The sequence below is a fragment of the Gymnoscopelus microlampas genome, assembly GCF_963454915.1.
Source record: "Gymnoscopelus microlampas genome assembly, chromosome: 16".
Lineage (NCBI taxonomy): Eukaryota > Metazoa > Chordata > Actinopteri > Myctophiformes > Myctophidae > Gymnoscopelus > Gymnoscopelus microlampas.
Genome location: NC_139953.1, coordinates 35,154,388 through 35,169,739, shown reverse-complemented (window position 1 = coordinate 35,169,739; position 15,352 = coordinate 35,154,388). Strand labels below are relative to the sequence as shown.

At 42.7% G+C, this 15,352-nt stretch overlaps 2 protein-coding genes across 2 annotated transcripts in view; both read right to left on the bottom strand.

Moving 5' to 3' along the window:
- The window catches only part of kcnk10a (potassium channel, subfamily K, member 10a), a gene marked incomplete at its 3' end in the record, with an annotated part of 30,083 nt that extends 18,879 nt beyond the window's left edge, over positions 1–11,204 (bottom strand). The window contains exons 1-2 of the mRNA XM_084083437.1: positions 11,096–11,204; positions 5,300–5,697 (exon numbers count right to left, since the gene is read on the bottom strand). Coding sequence (XP_083939563.1) covers positions 5,300–5,697; positions 11,096–11,147 — 450 coding nt within the window. The 5' untranslated portion in view covers positions 11,148–11,204. The remainder of the gene's footprint in view (positions 1–5,299; positions 5,698–11,095) is intronic.
- LOC311063661 (uncharacterized protein) overlaps positions 1–15,352 on the bottom strand; it is a 159,269-nt gene that overhangs the window by 87,869 nt on the left and 56,048 nt on the right. The gene's annotated exons all lie outside the window — the stretch shown is intronic.

Genomic DNA, 15,352 nt, shown 5'->3' with positions numbered 1-15,352 from the left:
TCGTTCATGCTCCCCCCGTCCTCCCTTCCACAGGACGGGGCGAGCTGCTCTCCCGTGACAGACCATCAAAGAGACAGACAGCGGTGCGGGTAGAGATTGCCTCGCCTCACCAGGCTTTTCACCACGGTGCACTCAGCATCGCCTCTCGCTACATTTGTACAATAAATGAAACGCTGCAACGATTTCTACCTACAGTATCTGTTTTTTTCTGAATGGATGGATTACAGCATGGATGGACCCATGCTGTAATAAATGAAATGAAGTAATGTATGTATTTATTCTGTATCTATGTGATGTATTTGATGATGATAATGATGATGATGATGATGACGACAATCATCATCAAATAAATCATATGGTATGGTATGTGTATGTTTGATGGAGTGAGACTAAGTACTACTATAAAGGCTGTAGTGTCCCCTTACATTTTGGGGAATGTTACACATTGTACCACTCGAAGTTGAATTATGCTGAATAATTGTATTGATTGTATGTATGTGTATCATGTGTATGTGTGGATGGATGAAAATGAAATGAACACGGTGTCAAAAATGCACCTTTTCCCTTTGAGAGTCTCTTTCACAAAAATGCATTTTTCCCTACTTTCTGTTCCCAGAAAGATGTTTTTGATGAAATCAAGCTATATTCAACTGTCAATAACTAAAGAACGGAACATGCTAGAAACTCCTGATGAAAGTAGAGACTCTCTTCTTTCTTTTGAGATATTTGGTGTTTACATAGTCATAGGCTAGCACAAAATATTCCGTAGGTTTTGAAAGATTAGTAAAAATGCTCAAAAACGCTGGCAGTGGCTGCAGACTTTTCTGAAAAACTCTGGCAGTGAATGAGTTACAGTAAGAGTGGAGCCATTAACGGCAAGTTTAACTGTATTCCATTTGTTGCAATAAATGGTTAAATCTACTTGTGACGTGAGTGTTCCTGACTGAAATGGGGGTCCGTGGACGTATGCATATCAAACTGGGGGTCCTGGAGACCTGCATACTGCAAACTTGCCCAGTAAAATGTGTTAAATTAACAATGCTGGATTTTACCGTGTGTGAACGTTTTCCAATCACCTGCAACAAGGCAAGCTGCTAATATTCAAAACAAAAAAACAGGCGTAAGGATAGAGGAAGTGTCTCCAGAATTGATGACGGTACAGCTTTTGACATTACAATTACTAATGAAACACAGACTCCTGCACCAGCAGCGATCCATTACACAGCTCTCAGAAGAGCCTAATAGGGATGGCGAATGATGATCAGGTTGATAATGCGTATACATTAGGGAAACTGTTTTCATACTTAACAACCGTAAGCACCGCAGGCACCCAAGGACCATTCAACCCTCTCCCCATGCACACTCATAAACATACTGTAGAAAACCATGGCTCTGCCTTCTTCCACCACTATTGCTGCTGCTGCTACAGATCAGATGTTGCCGGATGAAAATGATGAATAATTTATACCCCGGCAGATGCTTTTAAGACCTGAAGACTTAATTTAACCTCTGGTGTGTTAAAGATGTGGGCATTTTTTGCGGCATACATCAGTTATGGCAACTCTTTACCATGACCAACAAGAGCGTGGGTGGAAATGAAGGCACACTCTTGTAAACTATTGCTGAATATTTCAGTTTTTTTTCAGTATGAAATCTACGTGGTATTCTACGTGTATGTACAACAACAGAAATATTCTGTCCAGCATGACTGCTACCGTACGTAAGGATTGTACAGAGGTAATTCATAGCAATCACATTTTTCTCTACAACGTTCTAATATTCTATTTATACTCTATCGCATGATGGTGTCGTGTGTTGAAATTAGCCAATCTACAAGCCTACAACGCGTCTCAGATGCAACACGTTGTGGGCTTGTAGATCTGTCTAATTTCGGCGCACAACACCAAGTTTAAATCGGGCTTAAAACGGTATTGTCTCATTGCAAAGCTTTTGGCTGAACTTGGCTTAAAGCCCATCTGAAAACGGCAAAAACCCATTTTGGATATGATGTCCAGGGGGTCTGCATGCTGGTTGAAGCCATCAAAAATATAATCTATTTTTCCTTTTACCTACAGCAGTCTCCCTGCAAGAAGCAAAAACACATCTGCTGCAGCAGCATGGGCACGACATGAAGTCAGTCAGCCTTAGCAACTGCATTCACACTCCCTCCCCCTGCTCCCCACTGCCTCCTTCTCTCTCTACAGCAGGGCCTTTTCAGAGGGGGAATCGATCTATCACTGGATAGTAAGTACTCTCTCTGGTTTAGACCATTTCCCTAGTTTTGCCTAAGAAAGATAAACGACCGCTCTCGCAGTGCTTGAGAATCAAGGTGCTAATTCCTATTTGTGGCTTGAATTAAGCTATTAAGAACACCACCATTGTTATTCAGCTCTGAGTCTGGCTCGAGTTAATGTGTGTTTCTATTATTTTCTATTGTGTGTGAAAAGTCACACATTTGACATGATGCCATTCCATAAAGGCCTTTGTCTGGTTCAGCATTACCCTGTCCATTATCATACAGGGTTTCACTGCCGCAGGGTCAATATCTGGCCAGCAAAAACACTTGGGTGCTACTCCGCTGGGTTTTTTACGAGGGGCAGTGAGCTGTCTGTCCATGAAAGAAAAGCGCTGGAGCTTGCACAAGTAAGAGTGCCGCAGTGCAAGTCAAATTAAGTTACGTTTATAAGACATGGCTGTTTTCAAGCCAAGCCAAGACTTGTCTTTTGATCTGGCTTTAATCTGCCAAAGGGGTGGTTGGTGATTTTTATGACTGATGCTGATGGGGGGCTTTTTTTATTCAGAGGGATCAGATTTCGTCATCACAGTCAAAAGGATGGAAAGATTGGTTCGGGCAGAGTAGGCTAACCAAGAAAGTCCACTTAATCAAGGCTATAAAATAAAAATAAATTGTACCAAATGCATGTGAACTGTTCTATAATCCATGTAACTCATTCTATAGACAATCTATATTGTTTGCAATGCTTTGCCTTTATGTGATTTCCTGAAAACCCAAATCCACACTTCTACGTAAATAAACCAATTTAATCCTCTCCATTGTCATCTCCTATGTAAAGCCCATAGAAAGGTGTTGTTTTACGTAGGTGGTCAACAATTTACCATTGCAGAGAGCGCAAGCTATTGACACACAGAAATGTTGTTGTCCCAGATTTTCACAAATGTTTTCAGTGTCAAGTGTGTCTCTTGAAACTAACATTATTAGCTGTGAGCAAAGGGGATTTTGGGGTGAAATGCCTCATTTACATCGTTGTCTAACTGCAGCAGTGGAGGGTTGTACCAGGTAAAGAAAGGAAAGGCGTGAAGATCACGAGGGTCATTATATACAGTGTGCTGTGGCTCTCACTTAAATGGGATCGCATCGATTGCTTGAGTATGACTCACAGCAATCACTTTCCAAAATGCCTTTCCGCAAGTCGTGTCCCTCGTACACCAAATACTGCTGCAGTATCTCTACACAGTAAAATCCTGAGTGCTCATTTATCTCTGAGTGTATAAATGTAACAAAGTGGACTTGAATGGATACCTTTGTACACTCTCAGAAATACAAATGGATACATCATTGAGGATTTTACTGTGTATAATTGTATATACTGCCACTCTATGTGAATTCATTTTCACTTTATTAATCAAAATGATACTTGGGTATCGGACCTAGCCCCTCCCTATATCACAGGACAGAAGCACACCCATACAGATACCAGGCATATCTCCTAACCCCTATGTCAAGGCTCAATGTTCAAGGTTTCTTTAAGGGTAACCCAGAACCTTCCACAACCTGAAACATTCCAGAACCTCTGAAGCTCTGTGATGCTTTTTCTTTACGTTTCCATAAACCATTACCAACCCATAACAAAAATAGCAGTTCTACAAACGTGTGACGTGTTGTGAGCTTGTAGATAAGTTCTGAGTTCTACTAACTCAGGTTATTAGTAGTAGTCTGAGAACCGAGATGTAGCGTATGGAAACAAATCCAGAACCCATGAAGTACGTTTCACGGCACAGCACAGTTCTTGTAGTCTAAAAGAGCCATTAGTGTTACATCTTATGTACGGGTAGCATTTCCCAAGCTTATTTTTTCTTTTTCCTGGCCTGTCCGGAGGGAAGAAACTATTTTTAGCAATCTACTGCCAGCGGCTCATCACTGTTGCTTCACACTCTAGAGACATTTTTAAGCAGAAATGCCAGAAAAGGTCATCGTTATTTAAATCCAACGCAGGTTTTCCAGACATACTCTAATAGTAATTAGTATCATTAAGAATCACCATGGGGGGGTCGTCTGGCTGCCGCAGACAGGACCTGAAGGATGTCACACTCCCTGGCCAGCGAGCTCTGTCATCATGTCTTGCTGAAGGACACTGCGGACATCCCGCACACAAATATTTTAATTAGCAATTAGAGTCACCCGCAGGGCAGGTGTCCACAGCATAGGCTCCCGGAAAAATACATTTGTTTAACTGTCTATTCTAACACCTGCTCAGGCTTCAGATCAAATTAACTTACAAAACAAATTAACTTATTCAAAGACTTTTAAAATATCACCTGATGAATTGCAGTGTAAGAGCCAAAGACAGCCCCTGAGGCCCCAGAGTACCCCTGGTACTCTGGGGCCTGGTACCCACTATACCAGGCCCCTCCTTTTTTAACCTCTATAACCAATCTCTGAGCTTATCTACGAGCTCACAGTGTGAACTTGTAGATTGTCTCTTTTTGGGTTCATGTGGTTAAGAGGAAATTGTCTATTCTAGGATTGTTCTATAAGTTTGTTTGTAAACTACTGCTTTAATACACATAGCGGTATGTTGGGTGAAAAGAAGGCATAATGATGAAGAAGGCTTTTATGCTGAAACGCGAACATTATTTGTAAGATGCCCATGCCTATTAAATAAAGTACCTGAAAGACCCGTTCTGTGAGTCTTGGCAATTCCATTAATTGAGAAAAAGGTTTTCCCATAATGAAGCCTTGCAGTGGAATAAATTGGCACTCCTTCCCATCCTAAAAGCACATGCCTTAATTTTTCTAATTCGCCAAACTTCAAGGACATGTGTGGTGTTTGAACCCCGCAAGCCTCGTCTACAGGTTTTTGTTTTTAAACACACAGGCCCCTTTTAGTGTGGTTTGTATCCAATTCCAGGACGGCTGACATTGTTTGTATGCACAGGGTGCTTTGAATAGCTTCAGATCAATACGGCGCTCTGGTTTCAGTTGATCCGAGTCCACACCAGGGACAGGAAAAGCTCCAGTATCGACCGCGTCCACAGGCGAGACAGATGTCTTTCTTACCTTGATGAGCGCCTCCAACTCGGCTGGTGACACGCAGGGGTGCCTCTGCAGGAAGGCCGCCTTCTCGGCCGTGATGGTGATCTTCTGGTCGCTCTCAAACGGCTGCTCCAGCGCCTGGAACACCAGGCCTCCGGCCACCAGGTAGGCCACCACCACCACGAACACGGCCACCACCGTCTTCCACTTCATCACCGTGAACACCGTGACCACCGTGCCTTCGGCCGCTCCCACCGAGTCGATGCTGGCCACCATGCTGACGGGCCGTGAGGGGACAGAGATGCGCGGCACGCTGCACCCCATGGGGTTCTGCATGGCGGCCACGCTGGCCTGGACCAGGCAGGACTGCATCATGCCCGCCTGCATCTTCTTCGGGGGTACCAGGTTGGGCTGGACGGCCACTGCAAACAGAAGTGAAGGAGGGGGGAGGGGGGAGTGGGGGATAGAAAAGTTTTTAACAACAAGGACAATACAATTTTTATTTCCTCTACTTGTTCATTCCTATCGATTTCAGGTGCATTTCACGTAGGGGCAAAACACACAGGAGATAGAATAACAGAAGAACAGAGTGGAGAAGTCAAGACACCTCGACTGTGCCAATTGTTGCCGTAGTTTTTTTTGTTTTATTTATATCCTTTCCTCACTGCTTTTTAACACATTGCCTCTAGTTTTCTACCACGGTGCAAAGAATGCTAAAATAAACTATGCAGCGTGAGCACATTCCAGTTTACCTTGCTGATTAACCACTAGTCTTGTGGAGACAGACTTTCAGAGATCTCCGCCTACTGATCAGTCTGGTGGCGCTCTAATTCTATGAGGGCTGTAGAGGTGGGTGGTAACAATTCAGAGACCCAAAAAAACAAAAAGAAACCAATGCGAAGGGCGGAGGCGGTCCTTCCTAACCTGAACGGTGAAGGCGTGTCCTGAACAAAAACAAGGGCTTTGTCACCGGTCGCTTTCGCCAGCTGTCCAAGCTCATACAATGTATTTGAATGCATCCAATTAGGCAGAGATATCCTATCGTCTGGCTACACAAGACTAATTAACCACATCCCTATACTGTATACAGCACTTTATTGATCGGGTCCCCCATGGGTCTATACTTGGTCCCCTCCTTTTTTCTCTACAAGCTCACAACACAACAATGTGACACATAATGAGCTTCTAGATCAGCTATTTTCAACAAATATTCAGGTTTTGTGACATGCCCAGAATAGGGATGTTGATGAGAAACAGGTTAAAAGTGCAATGCAACACTGGGGTGTTATGAGCATACATCCCCAGTTAGGTCATATAGTGTTGCCCCCCATCTTTTATACGGGATGGTGCTGTATACATTTTGATAAACATTGTTGCATATACACAAGGTTTCAAGGTGATGATAATAACGTAAGATGAAGCTAAATCACACCAGTCATACAAACGGAGAGACGATGTTTAATCTCAGTGGTGAGCGACAGACTGAAAAGCCCTGTATGGCTGTGTGAGATTGTACTTCCAAACTGAAACGACAACACGGTTGAGTACTACAAAATGAAACGTTACAACAAATTAAAACTGGAAACACAATAAAACATTAAGTACACAATAAAGTAGGGATTGCTCCTAGCTAAACCAATAGTAATGATTGCCCTTGGAATGTTCCACGCACATGAATCTAAGAAGTGAGAGAGCTAGCCTTTCCATGGATGGATGATTATTTAATGTTTTGTGAAAAAGCAAGGCATACGTGTTTATGTACTTTGAACATATGTGCGTGCGTGCGTGCGTGCGTGCGTGCATGCGCAAACACACATTTATAATTGTATTTGTTCAGAACAAAGAGAGCGCATCAGTGAGAGAGTAAGGTCGGATTTAGGTCTCCGCCACTGACATGATGCACCACTAAAATTGCTATTTTCGATGTGCGACATGATGCGCAACCAAGTATAAATCAGGCATAAGGCAGAATCAGAGAGACACGGACAGGAAACAAAAACAGAAAGAGTGATCACATGCGTCTATTGCAGTGAAATACGCTAGCGAGGGGTTTCATCACCTCAGACGTCTGATTGATCTGAAATAGAGTTTTAGTTTGAGGGCAAAGAGCCGCCAAGCATTGAACGTGTCATGTCTCCAACATACAGTCTGTGCTATTGATCTTCTACAAGGTGACAGAGACTGCATGCCTTTTAGAAGCCTTCTACCCATGTCCCCTGCTGACATGCTGTTGCAAACACAAGTCTGCCACACTTTGCTCTCATCGTCTTTTCAAACGCCCCTAAACCCCTTCATGATGCAACGATTTGCATCACCAGGGGGAGATGGGGTGACAGGGGGCATGGAGCTTAGGGGGGAGGTGTCCCTGTTTTCTTCTCATAGACGCCACTGAGTAAACCCTGAATGGGACAGCAACCCAATCTCCCGAGAAAAAAATATGTTTTTGTATCTCAATGTTTCAAGGCAGGCACGCCGCCAGCAATGAGCTTGCACCCAGAGGTGCACCTGAGCAAGGCACCAGCTGAGCGAGTGCCCACACGAGCAGTTTGAAGTCCGCTACTGCCCAGAGAATAATAAATAATCCGCTTCAGTTATAATCTATGTTGAAATCGCACATGACTTGAAAATCTAGATTGAGTCAACAGGGTCCGCATCTGGAAACGTAAGAATGCAATTTTCTTTCGGGTTAAAAAAACATCCACATTCTACATACCCTGTGATTTGCAAACACTTACAGTGCCACCGTTTCTTCTGGCAAGCAGGCAGAGTGAGAAGAATGCAATAGAGTTTAAGTTGCTCACTGATATTGATTTAGAAGGGGAACATTGACTGGAAGCAATTGATTTTGAAGGGGTAGAATGAAAGAGAGTGAGAGAGAAAGTAATAGGGAGACAAAGGGACAGAATGAAAGAAGATGGAGGGCTAGAGAACACGGATCGCTCGGGACTGCCACAGCAGCGAAGGAGGATAAGTGAACTGCTATTGATATGCTGCAGTTTTTCTATCACACCTGTAGTGTTATGTTCAGTGTTTTGTTTCTCATTCTACAGGGCCGTACACATTAAGAACAATGACTATAACTACAATATATATATATATATATATATATATATATATATATATATATATATATATATATATATATATATATACATACACACACACACACACACGCATTGCTTGGTGTGGACGGCCCATAACTCACATGGAGTCCACAGCACAGCTATAACAGTGAAAGTGCTGAATCTTATAGCTATAGTTACAGTACTTAATATGGACGGCACTTTATACTGAACGTCTCATCATTTCAATGCTGTGCTTTTATCACTTCACTGCCGTGTTTTATCACTACAAATAAATGGTGACTGTGCAAAGCAATGAAATCGTACTGCTACCAAACAAGCTGATGTGCAACAGGTGAACAGCAGCATATGGGCGCAAGTAAGAAGAACCCATTTCAGTGGAATTTGTTCATTGAAGAGAAAGAAAGAAAGAAAGAAAGAACGAAAAAAGAAAGAAAGAAAGAACAAGAAATGAAGATATCCTTGACATCACAGGAGGATTAAATCTGCATATCTGATGAAGAGGAGAGGCTGTGTGTGTGTGTGTGTGTGTGTGTGTGTGTGTGTGTGTGTGTGTGTGTGTGTGTGTGTGTGTGTGTGTGTGTGTGTGTGTGTGTGTGTGTGTGTGTGTGTGTGTGAGGAAGAAAAGTGATGGATTCTGCAGTGTTGTGCAGGAGCAGCAGTGGCTGCCGGGAAAAAAGAGACTGAACCTCTAATGTCTTTGTGTGTTTTACCAAAAGCTATTAAGCACAGCTATCTGAGAGATGGAATATCCTCCACCAGACCAGACCATTCCATCAGCCACTCCAACCACAAACACTGGACAATGTCCAACGTCGATGAAAGCACCAGCCCACAGAGGACGTGACCTTATAAAGCGCTAAAGCATAGAAATGGCAACATTGTTGTACATGTAAAGAATCTAACATTACATTACATGTAAGCGCTATTATCCAGAGCAACTTAGAACCAACGCACGATCATAGAGTAAGCTTTACTTAAGGTAAGTGCATGGGTTAAAGCTTGTAGTGTTCATAATAATGTATATAGGAGGTACCTGGACAAGAGGAGGGGTGGACACACACACACACACACACACACACACACACACACACACACACACACACAAACAAGGGATGTCAATTCACTTCATGAGTGCTCTGATGTCATTAATGTGAATTGAGTACAAAGGACCCCAATGGAAACAAGATATAGGCTTTCTTGGGTTTAAATCCTCTTAGCAGCAGACCTTGTATTGAACTGTACTTTCCTGTGCTTTCTTTTGCAAACTGCTCATAAAGTATTCAATCAATCAATCAAAATGTCCTTTACCTTATTCTGTTGTTTGTAGCACCAGCAACACCCAATTCCTTCATCTCAGATGCAGTAAATTAATTATCATTAGCCTACGCAATGATGTGTGAGAGAATCGTGACCACTCTGTGTCACATCTCTTCACACAAAGGCCAGACATGTGGGAGCCAATGGGAATTAATTAGCTCGATTTGATTTATGCAACACAGGCGGCAGCAATGTGGAGAAGATTGTACATCCCTTTTACACTGGCTCTGACAGGTGCAATTCATTGTGATGCGCACACGCACACACACACACACACACACACACACACACACACACACACACACACACACACACACACACACAGCGCGCCTCCAAATTAATGGCGCGGTGGGTGTGCAGGGCAGGCAACGGCTGACACTTGACGTGGCAAACATAAAAAACTGAGCTTCGCATTTCTCCTTAGAAGGTCGTGAAATGGACTCTGGGCATAAATCACCTACAACATGCAGGCTGAAACGGCTGAGTAAAAGCGTGATGATGTGGTAGGACGTGACACACATGCCTGATTATGGGGGGGGGGGGGGGGGGTTCTACCCCGCCAGTGGATGAGGTAATCTATAGCACAATACATCACTGCTGCATCTCACAATTACCTTCTGCTTCTATTATCTCCATATTGATTGTCCTTTGCCCTAATTGATTTAAAGACATACCAATTGTGGCGGTCAATAAACATTTAGTGTGTTGTTGTTGTTTGTTGTTTTTTGTGAGAACCATTGTTTGGTTGTCTTGGCATGGATCAAGGCTACACATTGTGTTCACCTCGTGTTGTGAACAGTATGGGGGGCAGTGGGGCACCAAAGTGAGACGGCTGCGGCAGAAAGTCGTGTAGGCACTATAGGCTATACTATAGTAGCCTACTGATCAGATATTCATAGAATGAAGACATATGATCTTAACTAAACTAATCATGAATGTTGACCACCTCTTTGCTATTATGCATAGAGAGACAAAGTATGCGTTAATTGTTACCTCTTCTGTGGTTGTCTATTCTGAAACAACAATAGGCTTTTTTGTTTGTTTGTTTTTTTATGGCATCCACAGAATTAAACAGACTGTTAAGAAGATATTGCACAGTAGAATAGGCTGATGAAACTGGAGAGAGGACAGTTTGAACACCGACACCAGCTTGCACCAAATTGAAACGCATCCATGCAACTCATGCTGGCGTACCATATGTTTACACCTGGTCTGAATTAATTAATGCACAAGTTTGATGCACTTTAACCAATTCCTTGCACTTGAAATGGGGAAATAGCAAGGCATGTCTACATGCTATAGTATCGATTGGGTCAATAATAATAGACTGGGGTGTTGCTTGGTGCCAGGGTCCATATATAGCCGCTGTTAACGAAAATAGCCTAGGCAACAACAAGGTGTAACGACCAACACAAACCTGGTGGGTCCGCGGTCCCGGGTTTTCTTGGATTCTCTATTGGAAATTTCATTTTGAAATGGTCTCCTGGGTCGTCGTGACTGTGATGGGGAAAAGCCTCTTTAATGATGAAGAACCTCTCATCAACGCCCTTAATCTGTTGATGGCTTTAACCGAGAGAGGATGTTGAACGGATAAAAACACATCATATGCGTCTTCTCGTCTTCGCGGCCATTGATGGTGTAGAGATCAAGGTGTCACTTCGGGGGCAGAAGGTGCCCGTTGGGGTGGAAAGGTGCACGTCGGGGTAGATGGTGCCCGTTGGGGGGTAAATCAATGCGTAAATGTCCGCTCCTCATCCATCCAGCCCCACTAACCTCTCCGCTGCACCACTGTCCGTCTTTGCATCGTCGTAAACACACACTGTGAACAGTGGGAGTCTATTAGATTAGAGTCTATTGCCTACTGATCTCCAGCGGCATTGATGAACTTGACGCTTACATTTTTGAAGGTATGTAATTGCGGGGCATCATACGGATACGGGCGATGCAACCACGGAGCTGCTTGTCTGCAGTGCGAGTCATCACAGCCTGAACGTGAAGCTACAACCACCTGCTCCTCTCCTCTGACCAAACCCAGCGACGCTTTGGATTGGCCACACGTGGCGTCAGCGTAACCAAGTACATGTAGCCTACTCAAGTACTGTAGGTACTTATAATAAGTACGATTTTGAGGTATTTTTTGCTTTACTGGAGTATTTCCAAATTCAGTAGGTTTACTTCTACTCCACAGCATCTCAGAGGCAAATGTTGTACTACTTTTTACTCCACTACAATTATTTGAAAGCTTTAGTTACTTAACTTTGTAGATTCTGATTATTATCACAAAACATACAGTAACCACTTCAGCCCTATACAGTATATAGGCTACACATTTCTACAAGCTCACAAAGCGTTGCGAAGCAACGCATTGTGAGCTTGTAGATCTGATATTTTTAAAAGATGTCTGTACATTTTACATTTGAAAACTTGTGAAATGGGACATTCTGCATAATATAATGAGTAGCCTACATTATATTTACAAGTACATTTGTAATCCCAGACTTTTACTTGTGACAGAGTATTTCTACATTGCAGTATTGATACTTTTACTTAAGTAAAACAAAAAAATACTTTTACACCACTGCGTGGCGTTCCTTTCATGATGCCGTGGTGTGCGCGCTGTTGAACGTGTGCCACACTGCCAGTGTGGGTTGTGTGGACGAGAAGTTCATCACAATCAGACACACCTTATTTCCCCCACACAATGGGGGATGCACACAAAGGGAATTACATTGAAAGTGGTGCAGTGACAGTAGGCTACAACAGAACGAAAGGTACAAGGACAGTCACACGGTCACACCAGTGCAATACGACATTGCCTAGAACCAGACAGCAGCCTCCTACACCATTGGTTCTCAAAGTGGGGTCCGGGGACCCCCAGGGGTCCTTGGGGGGGTTCCAGGGGGTCCCTAAAATAGTTAACCTAGCATCACAATCAGTTTAACCACTTTGTTCATTTATATATTGGCTATTCAAAAATAGCAGATCTACAAGCTCACGGCGCGTTGAAATAAATTGAAAAATATTGAAAATTACAAATTTTGAATAATTTTGATAATTTTCTTACATAAATCTTCTCTTCTGTGGGTCCCAGGCAAAACCTTTACTAATGGGGGTCCGCGGCCAAATGCATATAAATTTGGGGGTCCTTGACATTAAAAAGTTTGAGAACCACTGTCCTAGACTATACCCATGCAGCCTCAGCACCACAAAGCCACGTGTGCCACCCACCACAGATGAGGCATGTTTTCTGGTGTTCTCAGTGGCAGGGCAAAATAAACAGTGTGAAGTGGACGTTATTAAGCTTGACCATACCTACGTTTATCTATTTCTGTTTGGGCTATGCATTTATTTTTGATTGGAAAGTGTAGGTTAAGCACAATGAGGAACATCATGCAAGAGCGAGCCGTAAGCCTGATTCATATACTTTCCATCGAAAATAGCAGATATACAAGCTGTATGCAATGTGAGCTTGTTGATTGGCTATTTTCAGTGCGGGACATGGTATGTGAGGTGTGGACCAGAATACAGTACACAGACAGACACCATTGCATCATCTGACCATGCAGAAGAAACCGCCAACACTACATTTTGTTTTTTTGCAGACTACTCAGTCTGTGATGGAATATTGTGTGCATTGATTTTCACACAAACCAATCTGTTGTTATCATTGGGGAGATACAACATCACAACTTCAGCAGGTTGAGACACAACCTAAATGTATCGCTTGTTAACAGTATGTGCTTTCAGGTCCCCATGTAATTGGAATTCCACTGGATCCAAATGATTTGGAAAAGCCCCAAACTATGTCAGGATTGAGTATAGGCCTATAGTTCATCATTAATGCAGAATCACTGCAACTTAACCCAATAATGCTTTTTGTCAGGATAAAGCCAGTCTTCCATTTGGTACAATTATAGGAGTCGCTGAGCTGAGCACAAATCTTTATTCACCCGGGGAAGATTTGCTGAGCATGCATTCTGTTTTTCAGCAACACCTTGCTTCACTATCATACAGTTGCAGGCTCTCATAGTAACCTGCAGATACCCTTATTTCTACCTACTTGGAGCTATTTGAAACTGGGCCAAGTGTTTTACTCGAAGGCAACCCAACAGAACTCACAGAGGCCATGAAAACGCTGGCAGTTTTTGGCAAGGACAATCAAATGTACATAAACAAGAGTGAATGTGGCTATACACTAAAGTAAGTAAGCAAGTAAGTAAGTCAATTTCATTTATATAGCACTTCTCACAGAGAGAACTCACAAAGTGCTTTACATACAGTGAGATTATAAACAACAAGGCATTAAAACAGTTAGACAGAAAAGGCCTGTACAATTAATCTCAAACAGGACAGCAAATAACAACACAAACATGGAAATACAATCATGTAACATCTGCAAATGCGTGTTCAAATAGTAGCGTTTTAAGGTTGTTCTCTGTGCAGCTCTCAAGACCTGTGGATAGTACACATTGTATAAGCTCTATGGATAATTGGTATGTTCGGGCAGCCACTCTCCCAATTTCATGATGGATGTAAACAACCCTATAGTAATAGTCTACCAGCTGTAAACAACTATGGCCACCTCTGTTGCAAATCTGAACAACCTACTCTATCTCTGCACAACACAGAGACTGAAACAACACCCCAGCAATAGTCTCCACCAAAAACAACCCTGCACATGCAACAACAGCACTGGGAATCACAAGGTTCCCACTTCAATCCCAGCTCCACCTGGCTTCATGTCTGTGAGCGAGACATTGAACTCCTAACAGCTCCTTAGGTGCTGTTAAATAGCTGCCCTAGCTCCTCATAGTTGGATGGGTTGAATGCTTATAATGCTAGGTACTTTGTGCTTGCAAACTTTCCCCTTTCCCCTATCCAGACTTTCATAGCTAGGATTTGACCCATGAGTCTCCGGTCACAAACTGATCTCTCTCTGCACTGAGGATCCTGAGGTTTAATTTAACTCTGGAAATGTACAAGGGTCCATTTGTACATTTCCAGAGTTAAATTAAACCTCAGAATTGTACAGTGTATACTACTGTCACACACTGGTCAAGCTGGTCAAGAGTTTTTCTTAATTAAACATTTAGTTAGTGCAGTGGACTTACAGTATGCAACCTATATAAAACATTTAGTGTGTGCTATTTTAACACTTTTATGACTAAATTCTTAATGCCCATATTTGTCATAGTAAATGGTAAGTGAGGCTGCTACAGTACATACTGAATGTTGCAGTAGGGTCTCATGCAGTTTGTTAACACAGAATTTAAGTGATTTATGACTAAACTAAAGACAGAGTACAACTCCCATGCTTTTCTAATAAACATACTTTATAGTGAAAAAAAATTCAAATGCTTGTTAGTTAATTAATTAATTAAATATTAATATATGCGTGTGTGTGTGTGTGTGTGTGTGTGTGTGTGTGTGTGTGTGTGTGTGTGTGTGTGTGTGTGTGTGTGTGTGTGTGTGTGTGTGTGTGCGCTTATTGTACTCACAATTAATTTCCTCCGGTCCAGTGTAAGCCAAGCCATGCAAGTGATCTACTGTTACAGTTCAGTACCATGGACAGCTCCCTGCCCTCAAGGTTGGCGGCCGTTGAGATTTGGTCCAAGTTCCAGCTCCCTCTGTTGGTAAATATATATAATAATGCTTTTGCTATTCCATACGGCAG